This window comes from Larimichthys crocea, chromosome IV (genome assembly GCF_000972845.2).
Source record: "Larimichthys crocea isolate SSNF chromosome IV, L_crocea_2.0, whole genome shotgun sequence".
In the NCBI taxonomy this organism is placed as follows: Eukaryota; Metazoa; Chordata; class Actinopteri; family Sciaenidae; genus Larimichthys; species Larimichthys crocea.
The window spans coordinates 5,493,377-5,515,902 of NC_040014.1; the positions used below are offsets into that span (position 1 = coordinate 5,493,377).

The following is a 22,526-nucleotide window of genomic DNA, read 5'->3' on the forward strand; positions in this document are numbered from 1 at the left end:
TAATTAGCCACTTTGACAGGACCCAGTTGGATGGGAGGTCTCCATGGAAACGATATGGAAGTTAAATTCACGTTGGAACATCTCCCACAGAGACACAAAGAGGCAAACCATCCATGAAGGAGGACAACGCCGCCATGATCTCCACCACACAGTCTCCACCAGGAGGGAACTACTACACCTCAATGACTACGATCTTTTTCATTAGGCTGCTGGAGCCGTTTACAATATGATTGTCAATGTATCAGCGCAGCATGTGCTGCTATAATCATGATATGTTCTGCTATTTCTAATACTTTTGCTATATTGCTATTGCTGTTTCTACTTCTGCTATACTGCCACTGCTACTATTTTCATTATTACTGCTGCTGCTACAGCCGCTCTAACTGATGCTAATACTTTCTTACTGCTGTTACTATTGTTACAACCTCTGCCCCTATTGTTTTTACTGTTATCGAACCCTAAAGTTAACCTTCTTTTAATGCTGCTGATACTTCTACTGCTGCTGCCCCTACTGCTATTACTGCAGCTGCTACCACAATTGTTATTCCTGTCATTACTGCAGCCAATATTTCTATTACTGCTAATACTGATACATCTATTACTGCTGCTACTTCACTGCTTTGCAATTGCTATCACTGCTACTATGTACTACTGTTGCTGTTTGGCGGCGGTCGCTACAGAAAAAAACTAGCGCTACTGAAACTGCAGCCATATTTTTGTTTCACATCCATAACTGGTCGATGTAAAATCCAACCTTTCTTTTGCCCGAAATTTAACATATTGGATTTATTCAATTCAAAGTGTGAACTGAAATCCATTTCCACCCGTCCTTCAGATTCCTTCTTCAGACCTACATTGTGTATCATAGCTGAAGTGTGCTCTCCACCTGCTAACAATCCAGCTGAACCACAGACTACTGTGTTCATTAAGTTGTTGAGTTTTGTCTCCTTCATGCTGCTCACTGAACTAAATGGGCTCCCCAGATCAATTAAGCCGCTTTCGGATGTACTTTCTTTGCCTGTGTAAACTAGAGGTGAAGTGGCCGCAGGCTCAACTGTAACACTGACTCATTTCTCTGTTGTTTTCTGTCTGAGTGGAGCAGAAAATGTCGGGAGCAGAAATCCTCTCCTGCAGCTGCTTTGTATTCAGATGCAGTTGACATCGTAAAGCAGCAGGGCAAGTGGAGCCGTGGCCTTGCTCACAGCCTTCAAACAGGCAGAGAGTCTCCATCTTTTTTTAATTTTCCCTCAGAGGACATGGTGGAAATGCAGGGAGGTCTGCAGAAAGCTGATGAAGATCACACTGATCATAATAAGCACTGATAATAACCAGAACAACAGTGATAATCATCAGAAGAAGAGATGTCTGAGGGAAACATAATGACCAAAGACAAGAATACTGCTAAGATCACTTTACTGATGTCAATTAAATCTCTGATATGACTACCATCAGTAGTAACACCTGTACTGCTGCTACATGGATGTGAAAATCATTGTTGGTGTGTAATATTTTAAATTTCTTTTACTTAAGTGCAAATTCCAAGTGGAATAAAACAGGTCTATTTAATCTGTTCAAGTGTACACTATAGTGAGCATATGCTCACTGCTATACCTTGTTGTCAGACAGCCCTCTCCCTTGGCTCTACATTCTCTCAACCGAATCTTATTCCTATGCCTAATCCCAGCTGTGCCGGGCATGGCGTATTACGCTGCATATCTGACAGCAAGGTCAAATGATTATGAGAATATGCTCAATATGGATATTGATTTCTTTTGGGTGGGTCTTTTTTAACTTTTTCTGCTGACCCTGTCTACTTCTGTCTGCTCCTCCAAACTGGGAGTTACTGTAGGTAACACACTGACTATGGGTTAGTAACCTACAGCTGTGAAGGGAAGTCAACTTGGAATGGCAAAAGTGAGTCAGTTTCCATAAGTCCCCATGTTAAAATGTCAAATGAATGTGAATTATGTACCGGTCCGATGTGGAGAACAGGGGTTTGATTTTCTTTTGGTTTTTGATCTATCAATCATGAAAATTGGACAGCTAAATTAAGTTGATATACTCTGTATACCTGCGTATATCCTGCACTATGCCACTTCTTGAATCTACTTTTTTTTGTATTAAGTATGTTATTGAGAAGTTCTCATGCTGCTGATGCAGGACAGGCAACTGCACTGGTGCGTTTCATTTCAAAGTATTATTGTATTTCCAGCTGTACTCGGAGTCTCTGTACTGCCCGATCGATGCATGAGAGAGCTTTGAGGAAAAACAAAACTTTCAACTGAATCTGGAATTAATTCACTGGGTTTCTCTTTTGTTTCTGTATGCCGAGCTGCAGTGTGAGAGCTGCATACAGAACACCTCATCCACCCCGTGACCTCCAACACACACACACACACACACACACACACACACACACACACACACACACACGCACACACACACACACATACACATATAGGGCCAGGTGAGTAAACACTCCCTGAATTCAATCTGTGATTGTTTGTTCATGTCCTCTGGGTGAGAGCTGCAACCACATCGACTGTGTGTGTGTGTGTGTATGTGTGTGTGTGTGTGTGTGTGTGTGTGTGTGTCTGTGTCTGTGCATGTGTGTGTGTGTTAATGTCCTCTGGGTAAAAGGAGCAATCACATGGAGGGCAGACTGTCTCTATTTGCTCTGCAATACAGCATGCAACACCATGCTGCAGCATGCACTGTGTGTGTGTGTGTGTGTGTGTGTGTGTGTGTGTGTGTGTGTTCTGCGAATAAACAGCTGTTAGCTTTTAGAACAATATATTAAAAATACTGATGGAGGGGTGTTTGAGCAGTTGGTTGTCTGTGTACACAGAATATTAAATAAAAACTGAAGCCTGTCTGCTGGTTTTTAATATAGGGATTAAGGACAATTAAATTATTTATTATTAATCATTTTATTGTAAAGGTTTGTTTGCATTCATAATCTAATCAGAAGACAAACAAAAACGATGTTTTCTTCCAGTTAAAACTCAGCTCACATTTTTGCATCAGTCGTATCGATAATTGAATTCTCTGTTGATTGAACAGTGAAGCACACCTCACCTCTCTCTCTCTTTCTCTCTGATATGTATCGGGGGGCCCCTGCACACACTGCTGACGTGTGTAAGTGTTACCATGGCTACCAAATGATCTTGCATAAATATATAGATCACTCACGGGTGTAAATCCCACAGCGGGCGTGGGGGACATGTCCCAGCTCACTTTTCAGAATCATATAAATGACATTTTAAGCAGGTTTCCTCATAAATAATGCAGACATTTTCAGAGAGATTCTTTTTTTTTTCAATTTTTTTTTTGTGGGAAGCACCATAAGCAGTTTCATCATAATGTGTTATTTGCAATTTATATATATGCTTTTTATTCCTTCTTTGGTTGAAGGCTGCAGCATCATGAGAGATGGAGCTGTTGAGATGTACTTCACTGGTTAAATGAGAGGGCTTTCACCAACGTGTGTGTGTGTGTGTGTGTGTGTGTGTGTGTGTGTGTGTGTGTGTGTGTGTGTGTGTGTGTGTGTGTGTGTGTGTTACAGGACCCTCCCTGGTCCAATCTGAGCTCAGCCGTTCAGCGCTCTGTCTAATTAGGAGATGTCCCGACGAGGTGGGTGGAGCTTCAAGTGACACTGGAGTGACAAGGAGATGGTTTGAGGGTGAGACGGCGCTGATGAGCGACAACAAACCGATGTTTATGTTTCTGGGTTCTGTGTCTGAGGGTGTAATCATCCCATTACTGCGACGACTCCGCGGCAAACATCAGAGTGAAGGAATCTGAGTTGATTTACAGTAATTGTCCTCTGTTCTGTGACATCATCACAGGTGAGTGACAGAGAGAGAGACCGAGACAGTGGAGAGAACATCTGTGAGCTGATGATGATGAAGAACTGTGCAAGAAATGACCAAACCACATGCACAAATGAATGGATGGATGGATGGATAATTGAGTGAGACAACATATGTGTGATTGAATGAATGCATATTGACGTGTGTGTAGGTGTGTGTGTGTGTGTGTGTATGTGTGTGTATGCTTGTCAAAGTTCAAACTGTCTATAACATTGAAAATCAAACCTTTCTCTCTTCTCTTCTCTGACGAGTAAAGGTCGCGTCTCTTCATGAATCACAACCTTTCCCAGAATAACCCTTCAGCCAGTCAAATGTTGAAATGTTGTATATATTATATCACAGTGACCTAACCCTTTGAGAGTGGACAGAAACTTATTTTAATTAATTGCAACAGATGAATAAATAAATGTCTTGCTTTGATATCTTTCATGGTTGCGTGATAGAGTGCTGAGACCTGCTGTAAAAAATATGGTGTGACTGTGACCTCCAGATTTAAGCTAAAATACAGTTTTGAGAGGTTGTTGGCTTGCTGTTCACTTCTTATCTTATCGTTAGCATGTTGTTCCCTTGTTATTAACCTGTTGTAATGGTAATGTTCCCTTGTTGTTAGTATGTTGTTCCCTTGTTGTTAGTATGTTGTTCCCTTGTTGTTAACCTGTTGTTCCCTTGTTGTTAACCTGTTGTTACTATGTTGTTAACCTGTTGTTCCCTTGTTGTTAACCTGTTGTTACTATGTTGTTAACCTGTTATTCACATGTTGTGTGTTGTTCCCTTGTTGTTAGTTTGTTGTTAACAACTTTAATTTCGGTGGTTCAGTATTTCAGAATTCTTCAAAATCACTTAGATGCTTGTATTTCGTGTTAACAGTGCAAACACAGGTATATGAGAGGGAAAGAATTGTCTTTGTTAAAGGACAGTGAATATATGTACAACATCCAGAATGAATTATGACTTCTGCGACCTCTCATAGCCAGGCATTAACTGAGTTTTAATAATGGACTCTGTGAAACCTCATTTTATGTCCCCAGAAGTCAAATGAACACTTCACAGTGTGCTCAGCTGGATCCTTCACTGCTGGTTCCTTTAATTAATGTTTAAATTAGTCTCCAGGTTCTCCTGAGCAGCAAGGAGACTCACCAGCAGGTTTTAATCGCTCAAACAGGAACCTTTCCAAAAGCTATTCTCAGACCGACAGCGGGGCTAAAAGTTTGTAGTGTGCTGAATGTTCCCAGAATCCACTTCTGATCCTGAATCTGACATCCATGGAGGCAGTGACCCTGGCTGGGCTCTCTGGAGAATTCTGGGTAAAGAGCCCACGGACTGACAGTACTGTAAACTCTGGCTCAACCAAGCATTCGACAACACACACACACACATACACACACATATATACACTGACAGCAACGCTTCACTGACTGGAGGAAAGTTGAAGAAATGTCAGATTTGTCTGAAAAGTTGGTTTGACAGCAGAAACTTGACGAGAGCAGAAAGATTCACATTTTCTCCTTCAGCAAAAAAGCAGCAGAGAAACTGACTGAGGCTGGACCCACCCCCACACACACACACACACACACACACACTCACACACATACTGTAAGACTGAGTGTGTGTGTGATAATTAAGGATGCTGCAGGAATTCAGCACAGTTCGAAGTTCACATGCAGTTTTTATAGATTTTTCCATTAAAAAAACACTTTTGGCTGTATTTACTTTGCAAGGCTAACATTACCACTATTCTTTCATTTATTATCTAGAATAAAAACCTTTGAGGGGCCGGACCCAATTCTAGCTGACATTGACAAAAGGCGGAGTGCACCTTGGACAGCTTCCCAGTTCATCAATTAACCTGCATGTCTTTGGACATTGGGACCAAGCCAGAGCACTCCCCATGCAGGTATGAGGAGGTCCCAACCAACTGGTGGATTTTAACCCAGCCCCTTCTTGCTGTGAGGCACCTATGTCTGCTTCTAGGAGTGCCTGCACTATTATTGTGATTGTCACCCTGACATCCAAGAACATAGCGGAGAAGCTTGTTCTCGCCATGTCTGTCTAACCTGAGCGTTATGATACAGTATATCATGATATTAGTTTTCAACTTGTTGTTAACGTGTTGTTATCTTGTTACTAACTTATTATTAACTTGTTAACTTTTTATTATATTGTTAATAACTTGGTGTTAATGTGTTATCTTGTTATTAACTTGTTCATTATATTGTTATTAACTTGATGTTAACTTGTTATTAACTTGTTTTTAGCTGTGTAGTCAACCCTCTGTAGTATTTTTCCCCCTCATCCTCAGAGAGGTTTTTGGACAGAGGTCCTTGTATGACCCACAACTGAAGACCCAGTTATCTACTGTGTTGTTGGGTATGTAAATACATTTTTATATGGTAGATAAAATATATATATATATTTTAATTGAATCTGTGTCACTTGGAGTTAATGATTACGAAAATGTTTTGTATTATCTAACCAACACCGTCCACACCTCCAAGGCAGTGTTGTGCTGAGTGTTGTTATTACTCTGGCCTGGGATGATTTAGCTTTGATTGTCAAGCCTCACACAAAGAATGCAGAATCTATGAGTGCTACTCTCAGTATGTGTTAGAACTAATGAATAATAGCATTTTTTTATCTTTAATTAACCGGTCTGTGCCTCTTATCCTGATCTACAGGGAGGTCAGAGGTCAGGCCGTGGAGCTGGCAAGCCTCAGCAGGGCTTTAAACATTTAAAAAACACCTGCTGCTTCAGTATGTGTGGAATTCAGCTTTTAATCACTTTAATAAATGCATAGAAGTTGTGTGGCGTGTGAAAATATTTCTCCTTCATCGGTTAATATTTTGAGGCTTTGAACTGTCTCAGACACCACAGATCAATCAGTCCTGACCTCAGAGCCGATCGGCAGAGAAATATCAATCACATGCAGGAAAATCAGGGGACAGAAAGTAAATGAGGTCAGCTCTCCACAGACAGTCTGAACCTCCTTTTTATGGACATAAATTATGAGCCGTTCATATCCACTCTGGAAACATTAATTTCCTCTGCTGCTGCTTTCTAAGCAGGATAAAAAACAGAAAACTCCACACCAGCGTGTTAATGAAACAGACCACATCACTGAAGGGAGAGTGATTTGAAGTGATGCCGAGCTAAGCAATGTACTGCTGTGAATGGGGGCAGCGACAAAACATATTTTAGCCACTTAAAAAGACGATTTTGAGTCTAAGAGTACACTATATTTAGAATGTTTTCACTGATTTGCCATTAGACAGCTCGTTTTAACAGGAGGCTCTTATATCGCTCTCTTTAAAGCCACTTGACTGACAAAAACCTAAATGAAAGTCAATTTACTGTGAAAACCACTGGAGCTGCTGGTCTGTTTTCAGTTTTAGGTCGTACTCAGACAGGATCGGGCTCTGTAGCGAATCGCTGGGTTTGCTGGGTGTGGGTCTATATGTGGTGAGCGTAACTGCTGTGAAACAATCAGGACTTTTTTCAGAACTTTTTATTTCACTGATTAACCGGCTTCATCAAGGCCCTTGCTCGCTCACTCTCATTCACTGGCTTCGTCTCTGATTAAAAAGCTCACATTCTCCCTGCCTCTGTTACTCAAACCATCGGACACAAAACAACTTACATTTTTTCAAGTCACTATGGTTACCAGACTCAGATTTAGAAGCTGGTTTATGAACTAAACAAAGCCAGAACACAACAGGAGTATCAGAGTTTAGTCTATGAATCCACCTCAGTGTCAGACATTTCAGGCCAGACTGCGTTTCCAAAAGTTGGATCCAGTTCTACAGCCTCCCATTCAAATGAATGGAAAAACAGGCGTTTTCACCACAGCGTTGTATCTTGTCTGAGTTTGTACTTTCAGATATCAGCTTCACCAATCACGTTCAGCCGGATTGTGGCTGTGTTACGTTACTCTTTTCTTCCTGCTGCTGCTCCGTATTTAAACTTTTCCACCAGCAAACCAGCAGGAGTATTGTCACAGTCACAGAGTCAGCGGGACTTCTGTGCTAGTCTCTGATAAAATTTGTCCACACAAAAAGATATGGACATCTGATGCTATTAGATCAGCTGCTCAGACAGACGACAGTGTATAATTTTGTGGATACCTTCAGCAATTATTTGAATCTTCTGACGTGACACCAGATTCAACACTGGTTGATGTGTTTGTTGCATTTTGTACAAACCTGTGAGCTGTTCCACACAGATTCCAAGCGAAGACACTGAGTTCATTTTCAGTACAGGCAGCTGACTTTTTTTCTTTTTTTTGTTTTTTGACTTGAAGCAAATCTCCAAACCCCAATTTTCTCTGGATCATCAAAATAAATTCTGCAGTATCAGCAGGATTATTACAGGGCACTCTCACTTTATGTAAAATGTCGCATCGCTTGCGTCGCTGTGCTCATGTGAATGTAGCCTCGTATAACCTGAAGGCAGCAACAGATGGAAGCCTGTTTTTAGATTTGATTTCTTAAATAGCTTTGAACATGGAAAATAGAAAGCAAACTGCCCCTGAAAGCATTTTTGTGAAGCTGTATTAAGAATTGTAATTCACTGTGGAGGCTCGTTTGATACAATATGAATTCACACATTTACAGTATATGTGTGTATTTTAACGGCTGCTGCAAGATCCTGCAATTTGACTGAACTTCTTATGCTTTCATGTGATGAACCTGATGTTAAAATATTTCCAGAGAGCTAGTAGCAGCTCCAGCTTGCACTGTGCCCGTGGATGTACAATGCACAATCACTTGACTATTTTAAACTTCAAACTGTGATTATCTTCAGAGAAGTTCAGGAGTTATTTGTTGTCTAATTGGCTTCGTGGTTGTTTATTTGCAATCCACAGAGACAATAATATATAATATCCTCCAAATATGTATTTATCATGCATGTGTTCAGTTTGGTGTTTGATATGATTTACACAAACTGCAGCAATCTGGCTCTGAGGGTCTTGGAGGACCATAACATCCACCATGACCCTGCCTGCTATGTTGATAAGCAGCTAAATCAGTGGTAATAACAAACTTCCTGCTATTTTCAGAATACCAGCATGAACCTCTCACATTCACCTCACGGTATTTGTGTCTAACATACTTCTTTTCATCTTTCTTTGCGTGTTTTTGCAAACACACATTTGAATCACATAAATCAGTAAAATGAGGCCAGATCACCGGAGAGTAACTGCTGACTGATGTCAGTGTCACACTTTGAATGTGTGTCAGAATAAACAGCCATTAGTCACACGCAGGGTGGAGGAAGCTGGAGAGGCGACAAATTGTCTCAGTGTGGCCCCGCGAAATGTTAAAAAGTCTGTTCTGAAATGTGATGTAAATGTCAGTTTCCAGTGTGTGAAGTTGTTTGTATCGGCACGGGTGGAGAAGTGTGGTGAGGTGTTGTAGTTGGGGCAGTGTAGAGACGGTGATCAGAGAGAGAGAGAGAGAGAGAGGAGGCAATAAAAAGTAGAAACTCACCCTGGACAGGACAACCTCTAAGGTGATGTTCTGAGGAGGAGCGCTGGGCACTGCAGAGACAAACACACACACACACACACACACACACACACACAGTGTAAATATTGGATCAGGTTCTTCAGGCTCACACAGGCAGCTTTGAATGTAAATGTTAAGACAGCACTGCACACTTTGTTTTGTTATAAATTATGTACACGCCGCCTCGCTGACATCTTTTGTTGTTTTAATAAATAACATTTTAGATTTTTTTCCTAGTTTCTTCAGGCTTCTAAAAACTTTCTGAAACAGATCCCAGATCTACACCGACGTTACAGCCAGCTACGTCATGGTCACACACTTATGCATCTACATCTACAGTATGTCTTGTAATTCATCCATGTGTAAAAAACATGGGAAAACATTGATCAATGTTTAACTGTAGACTGTTGAGTGTGGTGCTTCTCCCTCCAACAGCTCCCCACTTATCCAAAAAAAAATGGACAAAGAGTAAGTGAATGAAGCCTGGTTGCTCAAACAAGCCATCTTTAACAGCACCCACCTGTCAGTCAAAGTGTCCACACTGTTAATTCTGCATCACAAAATCATTTGAACAGGTAAGTTCTATACAAACAGCCCGAGACAGAAGGGCCAATCATAAGAAAGTATGTAAGTAAGGGTATGGAAACAACTAAGTTATGATTTCTTAATTTCTTGACTTTTATTTAACCAGGAAGGGTCCCACTGAGATAAAGAAAAAAAACATGTCCTGGTCAAGCAGGCAGCAGCACAAACTAAGAGCAAATGAAAACAGATACAAGACACACAGAAAACATTACAACACATAGTAGTCTAAAAATGCTAAAGGTACAATACAAGCCATGAAATCAACAACACCAGCTAAAACAGCAACACCTCGATGATTGATTCTCTAAGTCTTTTAATATGGATTTAAAAGCATTCAGAGAGATGAGAGGAGTATCTCGCTGGTGCAGCTCATACCAGTGAAGGACTGTTGAGGATGTTTCCATTTTTGGGGAGGCATATCGAGTCCTCTCAATATGCCAACATGTAACCACAGATACATAAACTCGGTTCAACATCCACATCCACATCCTGAATGTGGGAGAAGTAATCACAAGAGTGAGGCTATGTGCGAGAACTTCACTCGAATGAGGAAAACACTGCGATTCCTCCAGGTTTGATCTCAGAGGACAGGATTAAAGCCTCTCTGTAGATCAGGTGACTGTAAAATATACACTCTTAGCATTTTAAGGTGGTCCTTACAGTAGGTCAAAGAAAGTCAACACACACACACACACACACACACACACACACACACACACACACACACACACACACACACACCTGCAGATAAATATCAATGTCATGTCAGAAGGCCAATCTGTGAGTCTTTATGCTAAGCTAAATGGACCTGTCAGAGACTCTGGACCTGATGGCCTCATTACAGATCGTGTTATATCATTCTCTTTTTTTTGTTTTGTTGTGCAGTGTCAGTGTGTTGGCTGCGAGCCGGGCTCTAACTGTACGGTGTCAGATCACTGCTGTCAATCAGTCATCCTGATGACATCAGCACAGACAGGAAGCAGGCGGAGTGACGCCACGACGCCGCTCGGCCGAGATCAGACTGTCTGTGTCAGTGCAGCGAAACAAGGTAACCGCTGAAACATGACAGGTGTCACACACACACACACACACACACACACACTTCAATTAAGATAGAGGCAAAGAAGGAACACAAAAATAAGAGGATGGAGAAAACAAACTGGGAGAGAAAGATAAAGGAAACAAAGAGGAGGAAGAGGAGGGATAGAAAAAGGTTATAAAAAGGAGAGGATGATGTCAACAAAGGAAAGGAAAACACATGAAGTTCAAAAAGGAAGTGAAGGAGAAGAAAATGGAGAATGTGATGTAGAAGAACGTGAAAGAAAAGAGAAATAAGGGGGAAAAATGGAGGTTCTGAAAAATAAAGATAACACAGATGGAGGAGAGCATGATGGAGACAAAGGAAATGAAAAAATACAGGAACACAAAGAAATCGGAGGAGGATGATGGAAACAAAGGGAAGGGAAAAAAAACAGGAAGATGGAACATAAGACATATACAGTGAAAAAGACAAAGATGGAGAAGAAAATAAAGAAGCCAAAATGTGAAAAAATAGGAACTGATGATGAAGTGAACGAGGAGGAAGAGGATGAACAGGATGCCGAGAGAAGAGGCAGCAGATGTGTGCTCCGGCACCGCGAATCAGAGACAGAGTGCGACGTTCAAATTGAGAATCAAAGTGTTTTTGGTTTGAATGAACTCTGCATCTGTCCACGCAGACGCCTGATTAACTGTCAGCAGCTTATCTATTGATTCAGCTGCTCACTGTCTGTGTGTGAGAGAGAGAGAGTGTGTGTGTGTGTGTGTGTGTGTGTATGTGCGCATGTGTCTCAGTTTTATTGTGGATTCAATTAGCCCACAAGTCATTGTTATCATGGAGACACAGCCGGAAGATTCACAATACAGCCACTCTGCCTGTGTGTGTGTGTGTGTGTGTGTGTGTGTGTGTGTGTGTGTGTGTGTGTGTGTGTGTGTGTGTGTAATTTCAGATCATTTTGATGTATTTATGGTGTGACTGCAGTTGGACAGATGCCTTCATTCTGTCTCTGTCTGAATGGAGGTTTATTGACAATAATACAAGTGAATGCTGAAGTCTGAGCTGAAATTTTATTGGTGGTCTAAACGTAACCCAAAGTGAAGCTATGATCCCCATCAAAATATTAACCACAGGACTGGAAGCTGTTAGCACCTCCTGACTTGATTGACAGATCTTTTTCTAATGTATATAATGTAAATCAGTTCTTCCACAGTGGACAGAGGGAAACAGGAGCATGACTTTGCACTTCATGGTGGTTTTCTTAAAGGCTATTTTTCAAACTGGACCTTATCTTCCTTGTTTTGGATTTGGTCCAGTATTGAGCCTGCAGGCTATAGCCACGAAGTACAACGTCCAACTGTGTACTGTCAAAATACGTCCATTAAAAGTGTTTTTGCTGAGCGGCTCGTTGTAATTAGAACTTTCCAATGTTCTGCACTTGTTGTGGGTCAGTAGAGGCGTTTTCACGTAGAAAGCGAGGAAACTTTCACCGCACGTACTCGTACAAGTTTGCAGCGGGCGCTTGGGGAGTGTGTTTGAACCTCTGCAGACAGGTTGAAAAGTGAGAGTGAAGATAAATCCTCTTTTTAATCTCCAAAGTTAACTCTTAAGCTCTCCTCCCAGAACTTGATGCAACTCTGGATCATTATTCTTCCAGAACTCCCCGGGTGCTCTGCAGCTATCCACTCCACCTGGTTCCTCCTCCATGCACTGATCTCTAAACCTTTTACGCGCAAGTTGAACATTTTCAGGCTGCGCATGTCACTGATGACATTGTATTAAGCTACAGTTATTTGGTGCTTATTAAAGCCCAACCCAACTCACAAATTACAAGCCTCTGTCAGGGGTGTGGTGAGTGGAGGTTTGAAACTACAGTGAGAAGGGGCTAAATAACGCTCCATAGATGTAAAGAAAGGGTTCCTTGGCCTCTCATCTCAACATAGCTGAATGAAAATGGGCTCTTAGGAAACCCATACGTGTCCTCTTCACTCTACAGCTTTGGACAAAAAACATGCAGTTTTAGCACGCAGTAAAAAGGTTGATTTGGGCCTTGTGTTTTCTAATATTTTTTAGCAATCGCTGAAGAATGAAAAATAAATCTCTAAATTAAAAAATTTAATATCAAATCACAGCATGACCCATTCTGTGATGTTGCTTAAGGTCTCTGTGTGGTATTTTGGAGACTTTTCAGCATTTTTATTAACTTTCGAGTGATCAAAATTCTGTGTAACAAATGGTATCAACACAAAAACTGCTTGAACAACTTATGAGACAAAATAAAAAAGGGACAGGACATCATATACTTCTGATATAATGTATTATGTCCTTATACACTCTAAACCAGGAATGTCCAATGTCACCGCCCGCGGTCAGATTTCTTGCAGCCCACAGCTTCAGTTTTATAATATATTATTTATGGGCTGCTAGGATTGGCAGGTACTGATATGGATGGCAGATTTGGCTTGAATCTGAATATGAATAACGAAGCATTTGAACCTCTAAGGACATAACTGCTGGTGTTATACATCTGTAGACGTGACCCAAAATATGACTTTCTGAATGATTGTTAAAGAGAAGAGAAAGAGTGACACGTCTTAACATGAATGTTAAGAGACTTTGCATTACTCATAATAAGTCATGTTTAGAATGAACATGAGGTTCAGATTTGTATCATCTTCATGCAAGGTTTAGATTTGGTGACATTGCCATTAAAACATGCTAACTGTAACAATGAAATTAAAATTGTTACAGAACAGTGCATTAATATGTAACTTTTATTGTTAGTTTTTCAATTTTAAAATATTAGTACTGGCCCCCCTGGTCTAAATTTTGAATATTTGAATAGTAAAAAAATATTTTTTTTACAGATTTATGAATAAGAAATCTGACATCTGACAATCTGAGCTACAGCTTCATTATCATCATTAATCTTCAGGTTCTCAGCTTTCAGATGATGTTGCTGTCTCCCCTTAAAGATCCCTTGTCTTACAGAGAGAAGTGAAGTAGCAGTTGTCTTCTTGAGTACCTGAACGTGTGGTGAAACTCAACAACAAAACTGTAGCAAGATTAAACCCACAGTTTCTTTTTATCTCATATCATGCATGCTGTTTGCCAGCTGTGTTGTAAACCCTGCCTCTGTTCTTGCCATTCCACGTGACAAGAGGACAGGTTTCCAACCAAATGTGATGCAAATTATAACCGAATTCCAGAAAAACGTGAGAGGAAAATGAATTCACGTTTCCATCCATTAGTGTTTTCTTCCCACATACGACAACATTAAATGCTGAACTCTGTTCCTGTCTGTGTGTGTGAGAGAGTGTGTGGACTCCATTAGTGTCTGAGGGTAAGAGGCTAAAATGAAGCTCCTTCCTCGTCATCCCCATGCTTAATTAAAGACCCCAGAGTCCCCTAATGAAACTACTGACAGCAGGAGAGAGAGAGAGAGAGAGAGAGAGAGAGAGAGAGAGAGAGAGAGAGAGAGAGAGAGAAAGAGATATAGAGAGAAAATATAAGAGAGAGATAAGATAGAGAGAGAATAGAGAAAGAGAGAGAGAGAGAGAGAGAGAGAGAGAGAGAGAGAGAGAGAGAGAGAGAGAGAGAGAGATGTGAAGGGATCAGCTATATATTTCCTGCTCCTTCATCCAAACCAATAATCACACGCACACACACAGTGTCAGGTAATAGACAGCACCTGGTCCAGCAGTTCTCTGGTCTCAGCTGAACGGCTGCAGAGTGTTCAAACTGGGACCAGTTTAAACCAGTCACAGTGCAGGCAGCACACACACTCTTAGTACAGAGCAGTTTGTGTGTGTGTGTGTGTGTGTGTGTGTGTGTGTTGAAGCACCCACAGCCTGCTTTGAGTTTCTGAATTTTACTCGTTTTATTGATTGTTATACATCTTTCATTTCATTTTTTCATTCATTTAAAGAGCTTTGCTGCAGGGTCAGTATTTAGGAAATGATTACAACCTGAAGTTCAACAACCGATGATAACTAAAGATGCTAATGTCATTTCATTATTATTATTTTTTAAATAGTTTTTTGGCCTTTTTTGACAGAGACAGCTTGAAGAGTGACAGGGATGTGGGGAGAGAGAGATGGGGAATGAGAGGTAGCAAAGAGCCACAGGTCGGATTTGAACCCTGGGCCACTGTGGCAAGGACTGACCCTTTGTACGGCGGCTGCTCACTGAGCTAAACAACACCCTGCTAATGTCACTTTAAATAATAAAACCTTTTAATCATATATTGATCTCTTTAACAGAACACAGCTTGTATAAACACGGATTAATCATTTTACAAAACTTTCAACTACTTTTAGGAAAAACAATTCAGTCTTGTCCGCTTGTTGGGTTCAGTCCACTCAGACTTGTTTTATTACATCATGTCTTTAGGAGTTTGTGTTTTTTGCTAAATGTGACTTTTAATTGCATTTTATAATGTAGACCTTAGTCCCAGTATTTCACCTCCTGTTGTGTTAATGTCCTGAAAACACTGAGTCACAGACAGAGGAGGAATTAACCATTTATAGGAAATGGCTCTAATGGAAAAAAGCTATTACACTCCTAACTATTCTAATACTTCTGCTCGGTCAGTGGGCCGACACTTCAAAATATGTGGGTACCCTTTTAGTGTCATGCCACCTATTTAACTAAGGGAAATTTCTAAATCTAACCAAGTTGTTTTGTGCAGTGAAACCATCTCACAGTGTCAGCCTGTCATCACAGGGCATATAGAGACAAACAACCATTCACACTCACATTCACTATTTAAAGTCACTAATAAATTAAAGTCACTAAATAATTGGGTACATGACTTTGGGAGGATGCTTGGATAAGTAAGACATAATGTACAGTAGTGAAATAAACCCCACAGAGAGCATACACTGTGGTCCTCCAGAGTCTATGATCAGAACTGCGTCCATAGCAACAGTCTGTACTTCATAAAACTGGTCTGCTATACAGAAACAACAGGCCGTAGAGTTGACAAGTCAGAATCTACAAAGGACTCAACAAAGCTGTGTTATAAATGAGATGTTAATGTAGAGCTCACCATCTGATTGGGTGGTGACACTGGCAATCTCTGAGGCGGTGCCTGGTCCATAGCGGTTGATCGCCAAAACTCGAACCGTGTACTCTGTGAACTTATTGAGTCCGTCCATCTTGTAGTTGTTTCCATTCACCTCCACACTCTGATCACAAACACAGAGGAGCCATTACACTTCATTTCATCAGAGTCGGTTTATTTAACGCCACAAAAGGACTAGTGTTCTGATTGGTAACACTGCAGCAGTTATGGTGCTCACCCGTTCCTTGCCGGACGGGCTCTCGGTCCACAGCAGTCTGTAGCCCAGGATGGGCCCGTTTGGTTGGCTGGGAGGTTCCCAGCTCACCTGGATGGAGGTAGGTGACAGAGCCTCAGCTTGGAGAGACTCCACCCTGTTGGGAACCTGGACTGTAGAGACACACAGAAACAACACACTGCTTACAAACACTGATACTACAAGGAAGTAAGTCAAACAAATTAGTATATATATAATATCATTGGGGAAACTTTTCATGGAGCTGGAACTAGAAACTCCGTCTAATCTGCATTTAGCTTTAAAAAGTTTTCTGCTGTCTAGTCCCTCATAGCTTTCAGACAGTCTAAGAGCCCTATTAAGTTAAAAGCCTGACTAAATTTGAATGAGAGATAGAGTTGGATCATCTGCCGCAAAGAAATGATAATCAATGCTGGATTTGTTAAAAAAAAAACAGATGACCCAAAACCCTGTGGGACACTATAAGGTAGTGGAGAGGTCAGATACCTGATAATTTCTCTTATCCTCTTCCATTTAAAAGTCTTTTTCTCTCAAAACATCCTCACAAGAATGTTGGAGCGAATCACCACAATACAGACTGAGCCTGATACGTCAAAGGGACATTCTAGTGATTTGGTATTGGACTTTTAAAAAGCCGGGCGACTCCAGGAACATATAAAAAAAAACTAGTGGTCAAAATGTAGATGCCAAGATATCCGGGATCAGGGTTCTTCAAGGGTTTCAGTGTTTTTCAAGGTTAATGATAAGAAAATTATATGTTTCATTCACAACACACAAACTAAAGCACACATGAATCAAAATTACACAAGAGTTTTGATTTATGTGTGTGTGTGTCTTACGGTCAGGTTTGGTGGTGATCTTCAGGGGGGCGGAGCTCTCTCCTGGTCCCACGTCGTTGTAAGCGATGACCCTGAAGCTGTAGCTCTCCTCTGGTTTCAGGTTGGAGACCGTCAGCTCCAAAGACTCCGGCTCTGACACGTTCACTGACCGCTCCCTGACACAGAAAACGCAATGTTGTGCATTTCATTAACCACATATAACAATGTCGATTTTTCAATATGAATATTTTATCACATTATTAAACTCACACATTATTCATATTCATGAGTTATTTAAACGTAAATTTTTTTTGTTTGTTTTATTGTGAATATTTATTGAACACCATTTTAAAAAAGAACTCAGTTTTGTTTTGTAACAGGACAGATAATCTGAGCTGTAATCAGATGTAATCTGTGTAATCCCACAGTGACTGTGGCTAATCCTCAGATTACAGCGCCTCTGCAGCCTCTCAGGCCTCAACTAATCACTGAATCACTTAAGAGACAGCTGTTAATGTTTCCACTGCACATCTAACACACACTGTGGCTCTCTCTGCTCAGTTCACTGTGAAAGTATCTGACAGAACACATCTTTGGAATAATTTTCATCCTAAATATCGGAGACATTTTGTAAAATCCTGCTATAAGCTTGATCATGGTGGAATTTTACTACGCTTTGATGTAAATTGATTGCAACATTTCTGTGTTGACTCACTGCAGTTTCTTGTCTTGAATATATTCAGTGAGAAGCACAAAAGAACACAAACACTGTTTGGATTCCGCATCGCAACTGATTATTAATTCTGACAGAAGGGAGCATGAAACTGTACAAATAATTTAAAAACAGTGGAGAGATATTGTGTTCCCACTTCAGAAATTACTGCTGCCAGGGAGCCAACGAGAGCAGTCTAAAATGAGCAGCAAGCAACATGAATTAATCACAATTACCACTGGCAAGTAGGTTCAACACGCATGTCAGCTTATTTTTAAAAAGTGTTATTCCTAAAGGTGTTTTAAAAACACCTTCATTTTGCTATCTGGTATTTATTTAAAGTGAATTTTCTGATACTTTCTTTTCTATGAAATGTCAATTGTCTTGTAATTATCATACACAACCTTCTTGTTGTTTCTCCTGCAGGTGAATATGTGTTTTGGTGTGCAGCTTACATGTCAACTGGTTGTCTTGGGTTAGGGTAACAGAGAAAAATAGAACATGCAAGATGTTTCTTTGTACAATGTCACACTGATGATTAAATAAATGTTGGAAAGAATGTTAAATTAGGAATAATCATCCGTGAGAAGATTTTATAGAAACATTTAGGCAGACAACATCCTCTTCCTTCAAAAAGGTTAAGTCTTCCTCTTCTTTGTGTCTTCCTGATAGTTAGCTGTTTCATATATCTTGTTAGCTTTTTTGTTGACATTTGAGTTGGGATTGTCATGTTAAAATTAAAAAAGAGACATTTTAAATAATTCGATGCTTCATTGAATGTAATCGGGTGAACGGTGTCTATGTCATTCATACATCTGTTCTTAGGCTGTGCTCCGAGTACAATCACCTGTAAGTAACACACCATCAGCTATTTGACTGATTTTTTCTGGTTTTCCCTCTGATGTCCTCCGGCTGCTCCGCCTCAACTCTCTGTGATTTACAGAGTTTATGATGGACAGTGAAGTAAACTGCTGACAACTGTAGCTGCTGTTAGCTAATGTTAACTCAGTGTGTTAGCCGTGCTGCCTGGATTGTGAGCACAGAGCACATGGGAATGATATTATTGTTTGTACCACAGGCGTTTTGAACCACTAAGAGGAGGTTTTCAGGCCAGGGGAGTGGGGGTAGAAGACCCGAAGAGGACGTTAGGAAACAAGCAAGAAGCTGCTGGACAAGAGTAAAACTAGGACTGACTTTTGACGTTGTTGAGTGCTTGGCTTCTTGTTATTGGACGAGTAAATCATATTAGCTGGCTCTCATGTCTGAATTTGGATCTTGAAAGAAATTTATTTCTTCAGTTAATGTGGTCAGACAGCTTTGTTACTGGGTTGGTTAGTTTCAATCGGTTTTAAGAGGTTCATTCATTTATAAACATATACATAAACTTGCCCAAGGGTCTTTTATTCTCTAAACCCGGCAAATCACTCCCAGAGCACTTAAGCCTGTATTATACTGTAATCAATAAATCATGTATTGATTCAAATTTGGAGCCAATCACAAGGTCAGTTTGCTTTTTTTTTTTCCTCCATGAACCCTTTAATCCATACAACAATGCACCTGAAGACCCTTTGACACTAACCCCTGTCAAAGAATTTGGAGATGAAGTTTTTCCGGATTGGTTGCTAGGACGACTGTCAGACTAAATTAATGATATCAGACTTTAAAGGCTTCACTTGTATCCTGCTGTGTGTTATGCCTAGATTACTTCTATAACAGGACGCTCTATTTATTAGTTGCAAAAGTATTATCCATCAATACATTGATATTTATTTTCATCTGTGACTGTTCTGGTGTTTTGCAGTTGGAAGAAGACTAGATCCAACATGAATCAGACAGCTTGAAAAGGAAAATATGGTGCAATTTTAAGGATATTTTGTCAAGATGTTATCGCAATTTTCTCCAGACTGTAAATGTCCACACACACATTTCAAGCCATTCATCAACATATCAGCCTCTGGACCAAAAGTGTTGGACAGACAAACTGAGCAACGCATCAAGCAATATCATCATTATCACCATCGAGCAGCAGCAGCAGAGAGACACAAAGGTTAAAGAAAACACAAAAGGGCAGTGCAGTTCTCAGGGTTTATGAATCTATATTTTTCCTTTGAGCTGCTGAGTAAAAAAGCAGAAAGACCGAGCTGGATGCCGAGTTAACCAGCAGGCCTGTTTCTGTCGCACAGTGTGAATTCTCTTTGCCCTTCAGAGGCCGCAGTCAGAGGTCATTGAGTCCGTTCAACAAGAAATAATTCACAGACAGGCAGACATGGTTCTCTGAATGCTTACGTTTGCTTACAGAAGTTGCACTTAGATATCACTTGTGTGGCTATTGTGGCAGGTAGCTGTGTAGATTTTGTAAAATCCTCCATTATATTCAGCCATGCTAGAGGTCAAAGGTTGATTGATATTAAAGGCCAATATAATAAAACTTATGTTAACAATTTGGAGCATGAAAAAGCCAATGGTGAATTAATTCAGAAGGCTGACATTATGTTATGTTATTTAGCAGTGAACCCTACAAAGACACTTGTCAGTACATGGTCTGTGGTCAACCAGGTGTTTCAAAAGGCACCAGCAGACATAAGAAGCACAACATACACAGGAAGTCCACCTCAGTGGAATCAGTGCTAGATACTAAACTCACAGTTGAACTAACAATGAATGTGTCCATCTCAAAAAACAAGCAGTCAAAAATACTTAGTTTGAGACTCAATACAACCATTGGGCAATAAAAATAGGGGAAGTTTCTTGTGCCCAATAGACATGCTGTGTGATTCTCCCACATCTCCGGTTCTACCTCCGGTAGTCCTGCTGCTCTCTGCTTTTGAGTTTTTTGTAATGTACCACCCCGCATCACTGGTGAAGGCTGCATAGCTAACGGCCACCGTCTGAGCCAAGTTCTGCCAATAACAATAGTTTGTAAAACGTCCGATCAGCACAGAGTAATCAGCAAAACCAAAAATCCAACCTTGATCTGCACTTGAGACAGAAAATACATGCAAAACGATCTTTCCCATTAGCCTCAGGTGCACTTCGCTATGTGCTCAGCTGTGTTCAATGCTAATTAGCCAATATTAGCATGCATCACACCGGCTTTCTAACATTAGCATTTAGCTCAAAGCCTGGTCTCATTCTGCATAAACCTTTTAAAATTCTTGGCTTTTACAGTGTCTGCTCGTGCCATGTAAAGTATTGAGGTCCAGAAAAAAGTCATTTGCAAGTCTGTAACAGGACACAGGACCTGCTCTTTACCCACCCACCATCTCAATCTTCACACCTTTACTTTTTGTAAATTGTGAGGCGTGGATCAATGTAGGGGTACTGCGCTTCTTTAAAGACCAGCTCAGCCCCACTGTGAGGTCTGAGAGGCCTCTGCAGTGTTCGGCTGCTGAGATGAATCTACAGTCTAGTCTACAGATCCACAGAGGCCGAGGCCATTGAAAACCAACAGCTGGTCCAGACACGTTAAATGGCTTTAAAATATTCTCCTGTCACAGGCTGTAGGCTGTGTACACCTGTGCAGCACCTGTGCACCTTTGTGGACTGACAGCATGAATTTGTAAGAACACATGTACTCATGTTCACTGCTAACTGGGTCCAGAGCGCCATTATCTGTGTAAATCATGTTAACTTAATCAAAGAGTGCTGCTGTAGGTACCAGATCTGCCTACAGACGGCGCCACCTTTGTTAACATCTCTGTTGAGAGTTGCACATGCTCAGTACAGTCAGGCAGGTTGTGTGGATTGGGCATTGCAGCCAATCACAGTCAGGCTAAGCACATCTGGTACCTACACCAGCTGCTGCGTGGAGTTAACATTAAGATCATCTGCAATGTTTGTTACTGTGTGTCACCATTTGTGATGTCGTTTTTTGTGATTGGCTGAACCCTTTTTATTGCAGGGAATAAAATCAGATAAAATAAATTTTGAAGTGAGTAAAATACACTCACATCACATGTCTGTGTTCTGCTCCATGCTGTGATGTTTTTTAGGAAGCAGGGGGCAGAGAGAGGGGGAGTGACACGCAGTAAAGGGCCATCCGATGCGGGATTTGAACCAGGGCCAGCTGCAGCAAGGACTGTAGCCTCTACAAGCGGGGTGGCCGCTTAACCCACTACGCTACCGACCACCCCCATGCTGGGAGGTTTTCTATGATAAAAATACAAATATTTGAATCATTTTTGTTCATAAAAACTGTCCTAAAATAGATACCAGTGTTAATTTTGTCACCCATTTTTCAATTTAGTCTTAGTCTTGTTTCAAAGTTCATTCTTAGTCTTAGTCACTTTTAGTCTTTCACAAATCAGTTTTGTTAGTCATATTTTAGTCGACTAAAATTTTAATTTTAGTCTAGTTTTAGTCAAACGTGAACACAGGGTATTTTAGTCTAGTTTTAGTCAAAGCATTTTAGTCTTTTTCTATTTATTTCAGGAATTATTATTTTTTTGTTTATTAATTCCAGTTCACTTGTGTTCCACAGCTAACATATTGATTAATTGTCTTGATTGAATTGAATTGAATGAATTCATCTTCAATGCAACTTTGCTAAGTGTCTTGTCTGTTGTTTCAATACACACTTATTATGCACTTGATTTCATTTTTGATTTCACCAACACACACACACACAAAAACAATGCGACACTTACAGCTAATTTTATAGCTATAAAATGAAAAACGTGTTTT

General features: G+C 40.6%; 1 protein-coding gene across 1 annotated transcript in view; it reads right to left on the reverse strand.

Annotated features, from left to right (window-relative positions):
- Nucleotides 1–22,526, reverse strand: part of dcc (DCC netrin 1 receptor) — a 239,903-nt gene that overhangs the window by 81,230 nt on the left and 136,147 nt on the right. Inside the window, exons 9-12 of the mRNA XM_019258599.2 lie at nt 17,153–17,307; nt 16,299–16,447; nt 16,046–16,184; nt 9,357–9,406 (exon numbers count right to left, since the gene is read on the reverse strand). Coding sequence (XP_019114144.2) covers nt 9,357–9,406; nt 16,046–16,184; nt 16,299–16,447; nt 17,153–17,307 — 493 coding nt within the window. The remainder of the gene's footprint in view (nt 1–9,356; nt 9,407–16,045; nt 16,185–16,298; nt 16,448–17,152; nt 17,308–22,526) is intronic.